This window comes from Chrysoperla carnea, chromosome 5 (assembly GCF_905475395.1).
Source record: "Chrysoperla carnea chromosome 5, inChrCarn1.1, whole genome shotgun sequence".
NCBI classification, from domain to species: Eukaryota; Metazoa; Arthropoda; class Insecta; order Neuroptera; family Chrysopidae; genus Chrysoperla; species Chrysoperla carnea.
In genome coordinates, this window is record NC_058341.1 from 13494865 (window position 1) to 13515231 (window position 20367).

At 29.7% G+C, this 20367-nt stretch overlaps 3 protein-coding genes across 4 annotated transcripts in view; 1 reads left to right on the forward strand and 2 right to left on the reverse strand.

Annotated features, from left to right (window-relative positions):
* Positions 1-20367, forward strand: part of LOC123300954 (protein lozenge-like) — a 98663-nt gene that overhangs the window by 52053 nt on the left and 26243 nt on the right. Inside the window, exon 3 of the mRNA XM_044883638.1 lies at positions 14994-15248. Coding sequence (XP_044739573.1) covers positions 14994-15248 — 255 coding nt within the window. The remainder of the gene's footprint in view (positions 1-14993; positions 15249-20367) is intronic.
* On the reverse strand, positions 27-17907 carry LOC123300955. Its single transcript, XM_044883639.1, has 3 exons — positions 17810-17907; positions 17032-17742; positions 27-39 (listed from the first exon to the last, which is right to left on the reverse strand). Exon 2 carries the CDS (start codon positions 17739-17741, stop codon positions 17049-17051), a length of 693 nt encoding a protein of 230 aa, XP_044739574.1. The 5' UTR covers position 17742; positions 17810-17907; the 3' UTR covers positions 27-39; positions 17032-17048.
* On the reverse strand, positions 19319-20169 carry LOC123300957. 2 transcript variants are annotated; one of them, XM_044883642.1, is made up of 2 exons: positions 20062-20169; positions 19319-19953 (listed from the first exon to the last, which is right to left on the reverse strand). In XM_044883642.1, the coding sequence occupies exon 2, from the start codon at positions 19947-19949 to the stop codon at positions 19353-19355; it is 597 nt and encodes a 198-aa protein (XP_044739577.1). In that variant the 5' UTR covers positions 19950-19953; positions 20062-20169; the 3' UTR covers positions 19319-19352. The 2 variants fall into 2 exon arrangements, with proteins under 2 accessions (XP_044739577.1, XP_044739578.1); XM_044883643.1 differs by having other exon boundaries at positions 19319-19959; positions 20062-20124.

Consider the following 20367-nt stretch of genomic DNA (forward strand, 5'->3'; position numbering starts at 1 on the left):
CTTGGCCTGACATTAACTATTAGGGGAGTAAAATATATTCTATAATCATATTTGATATTTATATGGCTTCCAATCCTTTTTTCCAATAATTTTTAAATATTTGTTCCTGTAAGAACTTCGGGATGTAAAGTATGTATAAATACTCTTAGGTATAAATGATCCGTCAAAATTTAAAGTCAATCCAGTGACTACTTTCCAAGTTTTCCGGCCATAAACATACGGAAACTTAATGTTTATAAAATATAAAATGGGTATAAAATGCTATTATAAATAAAAAAAAAGGAACAGCACACAATGTTCTCAATCGTTCTTTCATCCAAGTGCTGACTGAACCCAATGATGCCTAACTGCAGTTATCGGACGAGAACCGATGTTTTCAACGTGGTTTCAAATTTATATCACGCGCTTCTAATAACGATGACGTCACTAAACTATAATTTTTAACACGCACTAAAAAAACTATTATAATAAAATCATTCAATTTAAGTCCCTTCAAAAATTAAGTTGTCGTGATTGTTTGTTTGGCATTCTATAGTATACCTAAAGATTCCATCGACTACCGTATTATGTTAATTGCCGGTAACATGTACATATATTGCTAAGGATGCTATAGATACGTTTAGTGTACCTACAGAGATCTATCTCATTGGCTTAATTAATTGTAAATATAATATGTACACAAGGTTCAAGCTCCTTTGATATTATTAATATCGAAAATGAACACTTGCTGTTTATTAGAATACCTTTAAGAGTTATCTAAATTTAGTTAATTATGATATACGGAAATTTGTATGTTAGTTATGAATAGGTTGATTTAAATATATTCATAAAAAATAAACCAGGATTATCCCTTTCCTCCTACTAAATAATCGTGAAAGTTTGTATGGATGGATGGATGGATGTTTGTAGCCCAATCACGCCAGAACATGTATGGTTCATGTGGGATAGTTGTGTTCTATTTTATTTATAGAGCATGCAAAAAATCATGCAAGGATCGACATGATTTGTTGCATGGGTAGTGATAGTTTAGGGGTCAGAAAATGACATAGACTGATTTTAATCCTGGAAAAATGCACGGTTGCTATGCGATTTTTAGCTCATTTTCTCAAGAAGGCTTAATTAATTTACACAGTAACGACAAAAACTCTCAAAACCTATTTAATTGCGGGTAACACCGCGAGGCACAGCTAGTGCTATAAATAAACTTCAGAATGTTTGTGAATATTCAGCCTACTTCATACACATACACTGGTCACTACCCCTCCCATTTTCGCATTGATCAACAATTCCAACAAATATCAGGACGTCATATCCTTAGTCCTATCTCCTCCACCCCTTCATAATTTCCTACTTGACTTGAAAAAATGGAAAAAGGAAAAATTTTCTTTAAATATTTGCGAAAAAAAATTCGGTAATAGTGTCCCATGTTCGAACACAAGAGCTAAAAACTTCAAAATCCAACCAACTCCTCTATAGTCAACAAACAAACTCGTAATTACAACAATACTACGGGTATTGTAGGTTCCGAATACCTTAATCAACCTTTCTCCTAAAACCATGCTTCGTCTGATACCTAGTAAACATATTTAGTTTTACATAGCTCATGGAAAAATGTAATTTTATTATCTAACCACAGCCACTGTCATCGTAGTGAGAAAAAATATACACCAGTTTTTAAGATTATCAGAAACTTTTAAACGCTATAAATTTCATCAAAATTGGTCAAACATTTTTTGCGTGCTACTCAAACAAACAGCCAAACAGGCATAGTACAATGTTTTAGTACAGAAAAAAGCATCATGAAAAATTATATAATAAATAAGATAATAAAAAACAACTTATCATAATTTTTTAAATATTTACTAGTACTTTACTAGTCATTAAATCACGTACACCAATTAAAAATAATGTTAATTATGAAAACATAAAAAAAAAGTATTATCTAAAAAATATTATAATTTCAAAATTAATAAATAATCATATAATTAGTGATTATAATAATGACCATATTATTAAAAAAGGGTAGGTTATTTTAATATTATAATTCGGGTCGCAAATAAATTTTGGCTCAACATTGTGTTGTGTTAAACCAAATGTTTCCCCAAAAAATATACTAAAAAAAAATATGCAAACTACTAAATATATTAATATAATATAATATAAAAAAAAAACATTATGAAAAAGTTATTTTTAAAATAAAATATAATGTGAAATATGGTATTATATACAATATTGTATGATAATAGTTATCATTTATATGTTATAACCATGAATCTCCGATGACCGATGTACACTTTCATATCAAACATTGATGGGGTAGGCGCTACGAATAAAAAATATTCCCAAAAACATATCCAGTGACTAAATATCCCTCCTCACTTATCAAAGCTTGATGAATTATATCAATTAGCATTTCGTTTTTGCTTGAATAGCAATTTATGTATAAATACTATATATAAGAATAAGCTCTGAATTACCCGCTTTGCTGGGAAACGTCTCCACTTTCACCCTCTCCCCCTAAATCCCCTTGCGTAGGGGTTAGAGTTTTGTAATGTAAACGTCATGCTCTTTTATTTGTTACCCCACTTGAGTATATTTGAAAATATTCGATTATTCATCCCCATTTTCTCGCTCCACCTTTCCACCTCTTGAAGGTCAAAAATATATTTTCAATCCCTATTTCAACCCCTTACTCCACTATATTATACAGGTATTATACATTAAAACCTTCCACATAAATCACTCTATCTATTAGGAAATACCGCATCAAAATCCGTTGCGTAGTTTTAAAAATCTAAGGATACATATCGATTAGGAACAGACAAGTGTATTGACATTTTATGAATATGTAAAAAGTACCAATTTCAATGTTAAATAATAATGTTTCGAAATTCGTATTTTCAACTTTTTTACCATATAAACGGTACGCTATTTGTTTCATCAATATTTTTATGATTCGAGTATTTCAACGGGTTTTTCCGATCATATAATACAGTTATGCTATGAATATTATTAAAAAGTTTATTTTTTATATTCATAGACACGTGAGTTTATAATTCTGAGCTAATACACTCCCGGAAAAATAATATAAAAATAATAATAATAATATCTAGTATAGAAATTCAACTCTTCCCGATTCTTCGACATTTTTATCTCTTACAAGGGATGTAAGAAATGGCTGATCAGGTTTCAAACGACTGATCCGATATTAAAATGTAAACAGACAAACAAATCTTTCGAATTTGTACTAACTTTTTTTTGAATACGATTGGTTACATTTTGGATATGTAATCCTAAGAACAGCTCCTTTGACAGCTAATATCAAACGAAAGTCAATCTTTCAAACCATCTGGGAGCGAGTTTTGTTGAAATATACCTTTTTTGGAAGAATATTCAATGAACTGAAGTTTAACCGAGACTCAGTTTTCATAATGTGTGTGCGAGTTTCTTTTAAAAATGGAATACTCTGAATATGAAAAATAAACTATTATTGTTTTATATATAATTTTATATAATATAATATATAATATGGCTAATATAAAGCGAATTATAAACTTCACCTGTACACTGTAAATATGAAATGATAAACATTATTAGAGACCCTATTTTCATAATATTTATGTAATCATATTTAAATGTATAGTAGTCATATGGTTGAAATGTATGGGGTAACTGTGAATACAGTGAGTTCACGAAAAATTTATATCACTTTGGCTTTCTGATATTCCAGTTTTCTGGTGCATTCTCAAAATCATCGAATTCAAAAAGTTCGAAAACATTCTAGAATATTCAGTTCCTACATTTTCACTACCCGCCTATCTACTTTGCTTTTCGGAGAATAAATGTATTCTAAAATACTCCCGAAGCATTAAGAATTGTCACAAGAACCAATGTAATGGGAAAATATGAAGTCTTCCCAATGTTTCCACTATTTTATTAAAAAAAAAAAACTCTGCATGAATCCACCCATTTACCTCTGTTATTAAAGATACTGTCTTATTATCAATGGGAGCAAAATGGCCAAATTCGATCATCTTTATATGGTGTATATTCTCATTAATGCCCTTTATAAACATGCCCTTCTTAAGATTAATTTGAAAAACTAATATTCATTAGAAAATCATGACCAATATTTTCCTATAAAAAAAATTATAGCAAGCGGTACTTGTTTTTCCATGAAATACAATGAAAGTGGTGAAATGTATGGCATTTGTGTATTATTTCTTCTATAAGTGATTTTCTCTGAATCTTTAGGCATCAATATTTCAAAAACTATGGTATATATCGAAAAATCTAGCCTAAATGGCCGAGCGGTTTAAGGCGTTTGTCTTTGTCTGTTTGTCCAGTTAGACTTAGGTTGCGGGTTCGAATCCAGGCAGCGGCAGTGTGAACAATTTATAATTAATGGGAGTGCAGAATTGATCACATTGTTGGATAAGAACGAAGTAACTGACTCCACACACATCCAAATGTAATTGTAAATATGTTTGTAATTAAATAAATAAAGAGTAACAAATAATGATGTGGATGGCCTCTGTTATAGGCGTATATGTCAGAGAAACGGAGGTTAAACCCCATTATTATTATTATTATTATTATATCGAAAAATCTGACAAAATTAATACTAAAAATTTGAAACGTAAGTCTCAAATATTTGCATGCATTAATTTTTTTTGGGAACAGCGTTATATAGATTTTTCGATTTATAAATCCGTAAATATGGTACGAATATCTATCACCAGAGTGCAACAATATACTATTGTAACTACAATACAACGTGTAGATATGATTGTTTTCCCTATGTATGAACTACATTTGTACTATATGGCTAGTCAGCATGTCACTAATATGTATGTATTTAGATATCATTTCCTGTTTCTACCTTTATCTCCTCATTCTATTTTCTATTATCATTCTCAGTCTCCCTATAAAATTGTCATCCCTAAACATAAACTGCTATGAATAGATTCATATATTTAACAGGTAACTTCATAGAGATAAAATATTTATCCCTTAAAATGAACTCCAGTTAATATTGAAATGAATGGTGTAGATTTAATTCTAGTTGTAAGGAGCGATTAAGGCTCAAAGGGGGAAATCAGAGATAACGCAAATAACTGAGTATGAGGTAAACTTAGGAAAAGGAAAAATCCTCAGACTTCTGCCGATAACGGCAAAAAAAAGAATTCTACTTTTCACGACTGCACAATGTTCTAACTGAAACGTAACTACTTCAATAATTTGAAGGAGATGGAGCTACTGCTTTTGTACTGATGATGTCTGTAAACTCTCTGACGGTCGTTATTTCGATTTGAATAAAATTTGGTATCAGGAAGTGTTTTGGTATTTGAATGGTCATGTTCATTAATTGTAATTTTCGTTAAAGTGTGAAATCGACAAATAAACAAGGGGTGGGGGGTATGTATGTGTGCGTAAAGTACAAAATTTTCAATTTTTTTATAATAAGAAATATTTTTTGATCAGTTTTAAGCAAAAAAGTAATCTTGTGATTTTTTCTCTAGGCGTAGTTTTCGGAATAAAAATTCTTGGAAAACTAAAAATGCAAAATTTGATTTTTAGATGAATATGTTATTTTTTCAATCTCTGAAGGAATTCGCTTAACTAACGCAGCTCCTACGCTACGAATTTCTTGTAATTATACTTATTATCATTAAATTACACATCACAACAAATCAAAGGCGCTAAAATATTCTGACTGGAAACACATTTTGCTAAAAAGATTTTCACAAATTTTAGAGAAATTTTAGTATTTTATAATTCTGTAATTAATATAGTTTTTCAGTTGGGTTTACAAATGTTTAGATTAATGAGAACAAATCATTTACAGATGTCAGCTTTATTTAACACAAACATAGGATGAGGAATGTTGAGGTAGACACACGCATAGGGTAACGATTGAGTAGTATGAGGTTATGTTATATATGTAAATGTACAACAAAATGAAAATGGGAGGCTAAAACATAAAATACTACAAATAATTTAGTATTAATATTCGCGGAAATTGGGTGGCCGCATATATTGTGTATATGTTTTGCCCATATAGAAGACCGAAAGCCCATAATGAAGTCACATTTACATTATTCGTTCTGTCTATCTTTTTGAGGTAAGTTTGTTGTAAGTTTAAAGGTATTTATCAACAACACGATGCGTTAAAAGGATAGCAGAGAGTGCAACACAAGAAACGATTGAAAAATGGTTTAGTTTTTTACAATTTCACTCCATTTTTCAACATTTTCGTCTCCATTTGCATACTGTCTACCATTATTGGTCGTTTTGTGTTGTCGATGTTCGTAGCTCGATATTTGTAAATTCGATATACGAAGTCCGCTTAAAATCTCAATTTTCTTTATTATCAAACCAATCTGTATTAAACCTCTAAAGGGTAGACAAAATTATTCATAGAAATTTCGCTTTCATATGAGCTGACGGTCTAATAGCTGTTAAATTCACTAATAAATCGATAGAGTTCAATCATAATATATAATTTCCTGTTTATTGGTAAATTGTTAGCAATAATTATATTGTTTGGACAAACGCTCAAATTTTTTATCAATTATCTTGACTCGTGAATAATACTACAGTGAAACTTGTTTACAGGCAAAAAAGACGTGTTATGTGTAATGTCTTCTAAAACTAATTTTTACCGGTAAGATGAAACTATTGCATGCCCCTTCAGCAGTAACTTACTTTACTCAAATTACCATTTGCCTGCTTCAAGTAAATTTGTTGAGCTCAATAGGCCCTTAAGGCCCCTAATATCTGAGGTACCACTTTTAAAGATGATAATCATATAGTGGGTTCTTAAATTTTCCGCCATTTATACTAATTTTTATATAACTATTCCCATAGGTTCACTTCCGCTTTATACTATTTATCAAAATACATAAAATATATTCAAAATTTAAACGCTAATTTATCTATATCACTTTTATGGTAAATTCTATACTTCTATTTAAAACCATATAGAATCAGTTCGAATCACGGGCTCAAATCGGGTACAAAAAATTTTATGAAACAAAATAGATATATACAGAATTCATTCGCAATAATATGTTATTGGTAGTAGAACTGTGATTTGTATTGTCTTGAATAATTAGTACCATTTCGAATCATAACCACAATTATCTATATTAAATGTTAAATTTGAATTTACATAGTTTATACAGTTTGATTTTACTGAATGAGTCAGGAGAAATGAATGAATCAATTCGTTACACTTTTGTGTGAAACTTTTTTTTTTGTAAGAATAAGGTAGAGACTTTCGATTATGTATGGATACTAAGTTATAATAAGAAGCATTAAATAAATAACTGATATGATTTCATTAAAATATGTAAAATTATATACTTGGGTCATATTAAATATCAAAATACATGTTTTCATGGACGTTTTTGGGGAGAGTGTCGTTTTTTTGGATAAGAAGGGAGGTGTTAGTGATAATATACAGATATAATTTTTATTAATAATGATTCTTTGATCGTTAATGACCATAAGGATATATTATAAGTGGTGTTTTATGTAAATTGTCGCAATTGATTTTATATTTGCTTCAAACTTTTAGACATAATATATTTAAGTGAGTTTATTGTGGAGAATAGAAATATAAATTTTACACAAAAGTTTATTTATTATTGAAACGGAGGTTTAATAAACTGATAGAAGTTGAAAAAGTACTTTACCATCATTTAAACACGGCTGGAAATTTGAGGAATTCTTGTTAATGTAGTGCGTAACAATCTGTTTCTTTTACGAAAATTTTGCATAGATGGAGCTTTTTTCAGGGGTTAGAAGAGCTATTCAAAAGGGACACTCAAGGGACTAGATGTACGTTTTTCGACACTTTAAAATTTCAATTTTGAATAGGCGACAAACACTCTTTATTAGGTTAGAGTGGCTGTCCTGAGGTGTGGCACACCAAGACCCTAGGGTATGATACCAATTGACGTCAATGGACTTCAGATCGGAGTAATCGTCGTAGAAAAGCTGACTCAAAATGAGCTCAGCTTCTAATGACAAGAGCTGAACAGTGACATAAAAGATGACTCATCCGTTCCTTCTTCTCTCCACTGTGACAGCTCCAAAATCAATCATGCTGCAATGCTAGACCAAGTTGTTCAGCTTGCTTGATAGTCGCAACGATTTTTCTATTAGAGACCCTTTTAAGTGAGATCTTTGAAACGCCAACTATTTTATAATTAAAAAATTTTCAGATAATTCCCCGGTTATAAAAATTAGCAGAATGAAAATTTAGTTAGATATAACATTTGAAACAACCTCTCCAATTTTCCACCCGTTTTGAAGTGACTGTCAGATATTACGTCTAGTGTAACACCGATTAAAAGACATCTTGATGAAACAATTTGGAATGTTGAACTTAAATAAAACATCTCGTATATGAATAAGAGACCAGTCATCATCATATATTAATAATGTATAAGAAATGTAATATTACACAGACTAAAGAAGTCTTATAAGAAATCAAACGCAACGGTTTGAATTTTATGAATAAATCAGAAAAATTATTGGTATACTGGTTTTTTGATTCATAAAATGATGAAAAAAAAATATTATTTTTAATATTACATCTAAAGAATGTTTAAACAATTTATGAACTGGAGTGACAATTCATAAAAAACAAAAACAACATTTTTTCAACTATACGAATCGATTTATTGAACTTTTGAATGGTTTCAAAAAATTTAATAATTTTTTATATGAGTAATAGACCTCGAGGCTACACTTAAAAAACTTTGTGAATACATCACCGTTCTGTTTTTTGTTTCGCTAAGTTTATCGAATATCAATTGGAAAAATCGTTTATTCCGACCTACGATAAAACGAAGTCCACGCATATTGAGAAAATTGAATTTTCCAAGGTGTGGATAACTGTACATTTCGTTTCATTGAATGTTGGATAAAATGATTCTTCTATTTCTTGATCTATCATCTTTCTTTTAAGCTGGACCGAATAAAATTCCAGAACCTTGTAAAAGAGAACGTCCACGAACTAGAATTGGAAAAGTTTATGAAAAGTTGTGCAAAAACATAGTTTTAAATTCTCGCATACAAACATCTCAACGGTGAGGGTATCACGAAGGATTCAAATAAAAGAAAACACATCGAAATCAATCCATCTGCTTGAGAGTATGTGCACAGGCAGACTTTTTGTAATTCACATCAAACTTATAAACTCTGTATTTTATTTACAATCTGACATGCATGTAAAAATTAAAAAAGGCATTTTGTTATTAAACGTAAGTTTTATAAAAAAAAAAAAAACTTTCATAATTCAGAAGTAAAGTTTTTAATAAAATTATTAATTGAAATAAACATTTTTATTTTTTTTGCATAAACTTTATGCATAGATATTATATTGTTGGCATAACGTAAGAGATTAGCAATTAACAAATCTACAATTGCCTACAATCATAGGCTCATTATCTACAAAGTAATTACCACATGGACCAACCGCACTAACAAATACATGTAATATGTGTATACTGTATACGTAAGTATTATCGCTGGCAAAAAAGGTGATCCGAAATCATGTTGTTAAAAAAAATGAAGTTCATTTGCGAAATAATGTTTTTCAACCCCCGAGTTATAAAAAAGGGGTGTTATAAGTTTTACCGCTATGTGTGTGTATCTGTCTGTATGGCTGTTTAACCCCCGAGCTATAAAAAAAAGGGTATTATAAGTTTGAGCGCTATTACTTCGTATCAGTTGCGAGACGTTACTGAACTCTACTTAAGTTCAATAAGAAAAGAAATACACGAAATTCAGCCGTTTTATAATAAACTCTCTGTAAAGGTTCCAGCTTCCGTACCATTTTCTCTACTACTATTAAACCGATTGTAAACTATCTTGTTAGCCATATAAAATACATGAAGGAACTAGAGTTTCTATGGACGTTCTAACGTATAAAACAAAGAGATAATGTGTACTATGTGTTATGGTTCAGTTATACTGTGCTTGATTGGTATTGAATGTGTACAACTTCAAGTGATGAGTCTGACCGGATGGGTTCATGTATACAAATATACAATCCCTCTTTGTTTTATACATAGAAACGACCGTAAGAACTCTTCTTACTTCATATAACAAAAATGACTAACGATATTATTTAACAAATGAACTTCATTTGTAAGTAACAAAAGATCTGATGATCTGAATTTTTATGCCAATCAAGTGAAAACTATGACTCCCACAAAAATATTAGAATAAGGTGTGCAAATTATCAAGTAAAACTAAGCACTTGATAATTGAAATTGAATTTTTCGATATGTTATTCACACGAAAATCTTTGATTATTGTTTCATTCTAGTTAAGACTAAAACAACTTCATTCATACTAAAATTACTTCTCAACCTTCATTGAGATAGAAGGTAGAATATAAATCACCAAAATCTATCACTATCTTACGAAGTATTACCTTAGAAATTCAATCCTTCTCTTGTCCATGATTGTAGAAGTCAGCACAGACAAAATACTACAATATAGCTACAATCGACCATTCTATATCTATGATAAGTAATATTTACTGTTAACATTAAATGTATATGTTTACATGTATACGTGTGTCTACTGTCTACGTTCAATATTCTAATAATCAGTTTGTATACAGTGTGATAAATTTTATAATTATTAATTAATTATGTTTATGTTTTAATTTAACCTTACAAACTCTTAAAGCCTCCATTGGTTCTCCAAATCACGGAATCACATGTGATCTTAGATATGAGTATTGGGACTTTTCAGTGATTTTTGATATGAACAGGAAATAGAATAGGCAAGTTAAACTAATGGTAGAGACAGAAAGGCAAAAAGTCCGTGTTTGAAATATCATGACGAATTCCTGCATGATAAAATACCTGCTCAAATTGTATCTAGGTAGATACAACGCCTGGTAAGAAAATCCTCCTCGATTAGCATTGTAAAATTCGATATCAAACAATTTTTATGTTCTGTCCTTCGTAAAGTTAACACCTGGATAAAACGAGCCAGGAATGAGAAAAAGACTGAGAAAGCCAAACATAATTGAAGAAAAGGCATAAAAGACCTACTTGCCAAGCTTTTTTCACTTCTATTACTACTATATGCTAAAACTGGTAGTACAAAGTAAATCAGATTAAAAGAGCAAAAAAATAATGGTTTGAGGATTTTGTGAATAATTTCTAAGACAAAGGAGTCACGAAATGTGAATCGTCTGAAATTTTCCTACAAGAAGCATTCCTACAAGAAACATAACACAGCAATATAAAAGATTTTTATATTATTATTCCCTTAGAACTGATATCAACGGTGAAAATGTGAATTTAAACAGACTTAAAATGATTAATAACCCTGTAAATACCATATAGGTATGTATTAAAGTTATATTAGTTTGTATTTGTTATTGTCATAGATGCAGCAAGCAATAGAAATTAGGTAGCTATTTTGAATTACGAATTAATTGACTTAATAACGAATTTAGCTATTATTGCTGTAATAATAGTTTCTAGGAAGATGAAGCTGTTGGAATTGGAATGGTGTGTTAAATAATATTGTGTTCGAAACACTATTATACAACAGCTGAATGGATAATTTTCTGTTTTTCGAATTTAAAAATTTTGACTTGAACGCAATTTTTGTTATATTTTTCAACGGTTTTCATATCAAAATTTATATAATCAATTTTTATTTTTATACCATGTATATATGAAATATACATAGTATATTAAGTTTAGTCCCAAGTTTGTAACGCTTAAAAATAATGATGCTAGGAAAAAAATTTTGTCATAGGTGTTCACTAACTCACCTAATTAGTCCATTTCCGGTTGTCCGTCCGTCCGTCCGTCCGTCTGTGGACACGATAACTCAAAAACGAATAAAAATATCAAGCTGAAATTTTTACAGCGTACTCAGGACGTAAAAAGTGAGGTCAAATTCGTAAATGAGCACCATAAGTCAACTGGGTCTTGGGTCCGTAGGACCCATCTTGTAAACCGTTAGAGATAGAACAAAAGTTTAAATGTAAAAAATGTTTCTTATCAAAAATTAAACAACTTTTGTTTGAAACATTTTTTCGTAAACATCACTGTTGACCCGTGAGGGCGCCAATTAGGCGGAAATTTTATAATATGTACTATACTTGATTATCAGTTATGTATGTGTCACATGTTTGTATGTGTAATGTGATAAAGAAATCAACACTGACTATGCATGGTATTTCAACAATTAACTCAGTCAATTGTTTGTTTTCACTTGTTATTTTTATAACTTCTGATTTTAATAATTATGAAAAAAAAAAATCAAAAATAATCTGAATCCATACAGATACGCTTAAAAAAATCTATACTCGCATTCAATCACATGAATTACTGGTTTGACAGCTCATATATGGATTTATAAGAAGTTTTTAAGTTAGACATACTGACTGGCCTTATAAAATATAATAATTTGATCTATACACACATATTTTTTGTTTTTTTTATTTTGTAGACAGAAGAAGTAATATTATTGAGAGAATATAAGATTATAATGTGTTATTTCCTTTTTGTAATTTTTTGTTTTATTTAATAACGTCTCTCTCTATAGATCACGATTTAAATTGACCTAATGATCATCAATCATTTTTGTTCCATCTTTGGTTATTTATAAGAATAAAGCCTGGTTTTCACGATTTTAGTTACTGTTGTGGTAGTAGACCAGATTACAGAGATGGCTAAAAGCTCAAGAAGTCAGTCAAGTTTCCAAGCTTTTTGTGAAGCTATTATATTGAGAAATTCATCATCCGTTTTTCGAAACAAAGTATAAAAGTAGTAACCTTAAGCGTAAGGCAAGCAAAATATATTGCGATTAATTCTGCAAATGATCAAAAAGATAAAGGGTCGATGAGATAAAGATCCAGAACACTGGTAAATTTATCTGTCCTCCTTTCATATTTCTCCTCATTTTATTCAAACCTGAAATATTTTCAAGTCCCCTTCCAAGCCCTCTTACAATTTATGCCAAAGGCGAAAAACAGTTCTAGATAATAACTAATTTTCAAGCTTTTTATATAAGGAATAATTGTGTATGGTAAGAAATTTTTGGGGATATCACTATGTCAGTATCGGTGTGAACGTCACACTATGTACTTTATTGAAATAATAGTAACATTAACCATAGTTATGGCGAACGAGCTTTTGCAGTATAGCTGCCAGGTCCATACTGGTTGGTGATACCCACAATACTTCTGATGGATGACTCTATTCAATACTGTAATTTTGCTAACATAGATACAATAATATCTGTCCCAAATACCATACCAGCATTATACTAAACGAGATTTTTTTTACTGTATCCATAGGTGACTCCATCACCGCACTTTGATTTTTAGAGGAAGTTTGCCAATGAAGTTTTTGCTACCTTATTCATTAATAGAACTCTCATCCTTTAAGTTAAACACGCCAAAATTTTGACGTGTTTTGATTTTTATTTGAGGATTTGACTTTTACACTCCGGTGAGATTGATTTGTCTCGCACGAAAATATTCCTATTGTGAAAATGAGGCTTAAATAATATCACTTTGAATACGATTCTTCTGTAATGTGTAATATAATTTATATTATTGTGTACTTTATCAAAAGATTAAAGTTACTTATGTCATTAAAACTGCCTACTTGAAAAAACTAGTGCTAAACACTCCGAAACAAAGAGTGTGGTATATTAATTTCCCTACATACTGTCTTGGCTTCCAGATGTCAAAAATTCCAATCACAGCCCGAGACTAAATGAATCTGTCAGAATGCATCATCCATTGACATTTTCTAATTTTTCAACTTTAGTACAAGGCTTATTGAAGCCCTTGTGAAGTTTTTATCATTCATTTGTTGATAAAAAAATGAAAATTCACCCCATTTCAATTATAATATCATCGCTGTAATTCCAAAAGGACGTTTACCAAAAAATCACTGGTCGATTATATTTCAAAATTGAAAACTCCAGGGTAACTAAAAATGAAATAAAAATTGAAATTTATCCATAAGACCTTTTGGAATTACAGTGACAAATAAGAACAACTTCTTTCATTCAAATTTCTTGTACAATTCTTTAAGGACGTAAAAAACAAATAGCATTTGATAAAGTATAGAAAATATAATAATAATAATATTTTGATCTGACTTATTGATTTGGTTGTGTATACATTACATTTGTTGCAATTGATTTAACAATTATTCTTTTTTAACCATTATATGAATGCAAGTAGCCAATAATATAAAATAATAATCTACACAGACCGTAAGAACACAATCAATTGAAATTTATCGTTATTCTTTTTCTCTCATTGATATCGGTAACTTTACTAATGAATTTTATGAGTTTCGTGCTCTCTATAAATTCAATACTCGAGTCACAATTAAAACTTTGAACTCCTCTATTACCAAACTTTGGAAATCCTCAAAAATGCAGATAAAAACATTCATGGAAATTGCATTTCTTTTTGAGCTCACGGTCTAATTATAGATATACAATATACATACATCATTGATTATTTATATTGATTATTATTATAGGTACACGTGAAGTAAATAAATCAAATGTATATTTTTTAAAACAAATTGTTTATTGAAAATTATTTTTGAAAAAACAAATCATTTGAAATTTGAAATTATACGAGACTTTCATGGACGTTGTTTTATATTCGTCTTCGATCCTCATCCTACTTCTTTTCTTCGCTAAGAACTTGATAACAATTACATTATAATTGCTTGTTAATGAAACTTACTTAAATCAACCCAACAAAAATTAATGACACATTTACCAATTAGTTGATTTTCAAGTTGCAATATCTCAAAACGATTTTCTCTACAAATAGTATACAATTATGTAATGTGTATTGCCTAAATCGATTGATTTATTATAACATCGATTTTGTAATATGGGATTGCCTCTTGACTTCGAAATTTTCAATGATAATTAATTTTTATCATTTGTTCGTTTTGTTTCAGCTGGTCAACAACCGTATCGTGTAGTCGGCTTAGGGCAACGTCCAGCATTGTTGGATCCACCATATTCAACACACTACACGGACGTGTTACGAAGAAAAGGTGTATCATATCATCCCCATCCACATCATCATAGTTTATTATCATCACAAATGACATCATCACATCCGAGTAGTGGAACAAATTTAAGTTCAGAAGTGCCAATTAGTAATTCAACTTCCAATACTGGAAATACATTGTACAAATCACAGCCAATAGGTAAATCAAAAATTTGTTTTTTTTTTACTATTGTTAGGCAAGCTTTTAAACCTTATGATATTGCCACCTTTTTGTGCTTCATTTTATCGAAAGGCCTCAAAAAAGGCCTGGAAATTATTGATAAAAATGAGGAAAAATTTTTGAGTTCATCAAGCATATAACATTCTAAGTGGATAAAAACAACGAGAGGTGTCGTGGGACACGCTTTAGGAACCACACTCCTTTCGTACTTTGGTACGATACGTAGATATGTAGTATTAGTGTGAAAAAGACATACTTCTGATTTAGTAGTCAACCCAATATGTCCTACATTACGTCGGGTTTGATCAGGATATTTATTATGAAATAACATAAAAATTGCATTCTACTTACTTTTAATTATCTCTGTTTTCTTTAACTTCTGATAATTTTCACGAATCAATTTTTTAAAAATGATAAAACATAAAATTTTAACACAAAATACAAATTGGCAGTTATAAAAATTCTTTGCATTTTCTCAAAATTCACGAAAAAGAGAATCGATTGGAAAAGTTTTAGGTAACCTACCTAGATAACCTACATGACGATTTTTGGTGTTGTTTTTTTGTTGCCCTTTTTTTGGTTTAACCTCCCTACCAGCAAACAAATCAGAACGATAACATGTGATAAGGAACTTAGTTCCAATAAAATATCGAATCCTGTTTTTCAAACCTCAGAGAATCAGGCATGACATTTCATAATCTCACAGTATATATTTTCTATATCGAAAAAATACGTTTTCAAGGAATCATAAAATGGTCGTAGTTATACAAATTCAATTTTAATTCGATTAAAATAATCAGATTTAATTTTACTGTGATTATAATTTTATTAATGTATAAAGCAATTTTTTTTTTATTTAAATATTAAATTTAAAATAAAAATTTAATCTTATTATATTATACATTTAAATTAAATAATTATGTCATTGAATAAAAAAATTATGAAATTTTTTTAGTTTAAAGAAAAAGGGGGACATAATTATTATAAAGTTTAATTTCATTCATAAAAATTTATTTCGGGTCAAACTATATACTACACAAGTTGCTATATTTAAGTTGATACCTACAAGCTATTTTCTTTGAAAATAAATAACGGAACAATATCCTTAGGAAATTTATTTGGCCTCTTTTGCACGGCCTACATTTTGATATTATTGCAATTACGTAAAGAAAATATATTTTTAAGTTTAAGGCTACAACCTATGGTAAGGGAAAGTGCTATATAATGATCCCTCAGAGTAAAATGATCCCTCATTGTTTTAAGTGAACTATTAAAGCCGTTCAACAAAGACCTATGGCGATGTATAAGCTATTTTGTGTTTCGTAGCAAAAAAATTAATTTTACTGCTTATGATCTATGGTAAGACAAACAACGTAAAATTTCTTTTTTTGAGGTAGTTTTCGCCGGCTTGTTGTTGTATAAATAATTTTTGGGATCAGTTTTTATGACGATATTCAAATATATCGTTACTGGCAAAATGATCCTCGCAGGCATTAAATTTGTAAGTTTTTAATATCAAGAAACTAACAAAGAAATATTTTAAACAATTTTTTTATCAATATTTTTAAGCTCTAAAGAAAATAGTCTGACTTTTTTAAATAAATAATTTTACAGAGAATCAGAATAAAATTTATTTAATTGCAAAAAGAAATTGTTACATTTTGTGTTCATTAATTACAATAAATTTTTTCTACATTTGTTAATGATTATTTGTAGACGACATTGATTGAAGATAAAGCAATTCGCAAAAATTATCAGATACGCATCTTATCTGAAAAGTTATTTCAAATCTGGTAACGTTTCCCTTCTTAATTTACGAATAGTTCCAGATTTATTCTTAATTACATATTCAACATACGCATCATTTTTTCCACCATCGAAGAATTTCGGGTAATAAGTTAACTCAAATGGAAACTTAAGAAAATCTTTGAAACACAATTGCTCTTTAATTGTGTCAAATTTGACCTCCTCTGATAAATGAAGGGGATGCCTTCCCGTTATGCACGCATTTTGTTTTGTAATATAATCAGTTTTCCAATCAATAACACAGAGTTCATCATTCAAAGTTTCATACTTAACAGTTGGAGTATTTTCGCTTTCTGACTTTTTCGGAATGTATGTTATACGAAATGGATAATCAGGATGACATTTAAATTCAATTTGTTCTTTTACTATGTCAAAATTACCGTACAAGAGTTCACTTTTTGAATGTCGAGGATGCTCGGTTGTATTTGTTGTCGGATTCGGCGTTGAATTTGGAGTAGTTGTAGTTTCTGTTGAAACTGACGGTTCGGGACTTGCAGTAGTAATTGCTGGAGATATTGGTGAATTATTATCTTCCGTTGAATATGTGGATGTCACCGGTGTCGCTAACAGTGGCACTGGGCGTGGTCTCCCTGGTTCCGTTTGCCCCCGTGGATAACCCCAAGCTACGCATAATGCAGCGATGGTCAGAATTATAACTTTCATCATTCTAAAAGAAAAGTGTTGAAAATTAACGTATTTTAAAAGTTTATTTAATTGAATCTCTTATAAATTACCTTCGAGTGGAACTATTTTTTCGGCTGTAAAACCAATTGCTTGCTATGTTAGCACAAATTCTCTTGACTGTCTATAAAACAGTAAAATCGTAGTATTTATGCTAAAATAATTTTGAACGCTTCAGTTTCTTTAAATTCTTCTTGACGTGTTTTCTATTGATCAATTTTCCAGCTATCACAATGCATGACACTCTGACGAAAGTTGTTATATGGATATTAAGTCTTTCGATTTATTACCATTAAAATTCAAAATTAAATTTGTCTTTATTTTTTTTTAATTTAATATGTGTCAAATTTGTTTAATTAACCTTAACTAATTGCAATAATTGCAAAATTACAATGCTTTGAGAATAATGATTCATATTGGATGTTAATTGATCCAACATCCTTATTGAAATCACAATTATATTTTTCAATATTGTAATTTTCGCCCGATTGCTAGATTGTTTAGAGAAACCTAGCTAGACCGTTTTCGGATGAACAACTGTTAAGAAAATAACGGAAATCATCCAAAGACTGCTTTTTGCAATCGTACTGCTTTTTGTTCATTGGCTGAAAACCATTTATAATGGAAGAAAAGTTTTCTCGTGTCAAATTGCTACTTGAGAGTAACTATAGTGTGGCATTTTCAGAAAAAAAAATTTTTTTTAATCAAAAAACTTTTCATTAGTTCTATACAAAACATTTTTGGTTTCTATTGTTACCAGAAACTAGTCAATAGCAGAGCTCTATCACTAACCCTACATTTGCCTTCATTAAAAAATAATTGGAAATTGGGCTATTTCTAAAAAAAATCCTCATTTTAGCTCAATTTAGAGGTAAGTAAAAGTGTACAAAGATTTCCAAATGCGAAGAACATGACAACTTTAAAACGGGGATGAAAGCTTATAAATTGACAATTCTCCAATTGATATTATACAAGTATCTTCTGTTACTCAATTTAAACGAGATAAAAAGTTCATGTGATAATTCAATGTTCTAAATAACGCAATTTGTCTATTTATATGTACAAAAAATATATTTCCTTTAAACCTTCTCAATAAGATACAGATTTAAAAAAAAATTAAAAACTGAATTCGATTACATACTTCCATCTCTTTTTTTTCATTGTTCTTGTGTTTATGAGATTATAACGTGTCAAAAAATAAATAAATAATAATAAAAACAACCAATATTATACAACAAGCGATTTGGAGCTAAGATTATTGCTTATTACCTATTTGGTATTTTGTCCGATGTTCGATGTCATAATCTAAGAACTGTTAAAAATTTTATTGTTCAAGTTTATAGCACAGTGAAAATGTGTAGACATACTTCTTCTAGAATCTTCTGAATGCAATGTCGAGGATCTAGCTAAAGGGTCAAATAATTTTAGGAAGCTTTAAAAATTTTTCCACCCATTTTATATTTAGAATCTTCTTGGATATGTAAATAAAAATTTGAATAATTGTGTACAAAAAATTTTTATTTAATTACAATAAAATTAAATAACAATATTTAACATGTTTAATAAATTAAATATAAATATTGGTAATTTGAAAATTTAGATTTTCTTTTCTAGAGTGATTCCATATTGTGTTTCCCCTTTCCCATAAACAGGTTCAACACGTGTAGCACCTACACCAACACTTGTATCCTTATTTTGATATTGAAGTCCAGCAAAATTTGATTGTCCAACACGAGTCCAATCTTTATCGTAATGTTGAGTATGTTGTACCACAGCATTAATATTACTAGTTGGTGTATGATGTAAGTTAATTGAACCTCCAGCGGTAGCGCTTCCAGCAAAAGATGGTGTTTTACTTAATCCAAAATTTACACCACTTAATGTATCTGGATTAGCAAAATTAGCTCCAGCATTGAATGTTTGTGGACCACCAAAACCACGACTATTAAAATCTTGTGAAACTGAAGCACTATATGGTCCTTGTCCAAAACCAGCTGTTTGTGAATAGCCACCAGTTGGGAAATTATTTCTAAATCCAAAAGCTCCAAATGGAGAACGACGAACTCGTGTCAATTCGTATGGAGTTTTTTCGTAATAATTGTCAGGTCCTATTTCATCTTCGAAATTCATTGGGTATGTCCATACTGCAACGCATAATGTTGCCAGAGTGAAGATAATTGTTTTTACGTACATTTTTCTATGAAAGAGAAATAATTTTTTATTAGAAGATCATTCGAAAAGATTAATTTTATATTTTTAAAATTGCTTATTAATCAAACATTATTAATAATAAATATTTGCTTACCTTTAATTACTTGTTATTGTTTTAAGCAGTTGAACTACTTTGTTAAATGACTAGTTGTAATTTGATATCCTAGCATCTGAATCGCTGAATATTTATACTAAATTTTTTCTTAAATTTCTTTGATATTTTTAAGGGGATTTTATTTTACCGTTTTATTGTCTGTATCAAGGGGATTTTCAACTGTTTTAACATAAATTGATTATAGTGTTCGCCAGCTAAAAATAAAACAAAGCAATAACAATTATTTAGTCAATAAAGATTAATGTAATTTATTTTAAATGAACCAAGATCGGGTTATCTCAAATT

Bases quoted from the DNA above. Each gene is read 5' to 3' on its own strand.
- LOC123300955 (XM_044883639.1), bottom strand. From the start codon at position 17,741: ATGATGAAAGTTATAATTCTGACCATCGCTGCATTATGCGTAGCTTGG.
- LOC123300957 (XM_044883642.1), bottom strand. From the start codon at position 19,949: ATGTACGTAAAAACAATTATCTTCACTCTGGCAACATTATGCGTTGCA.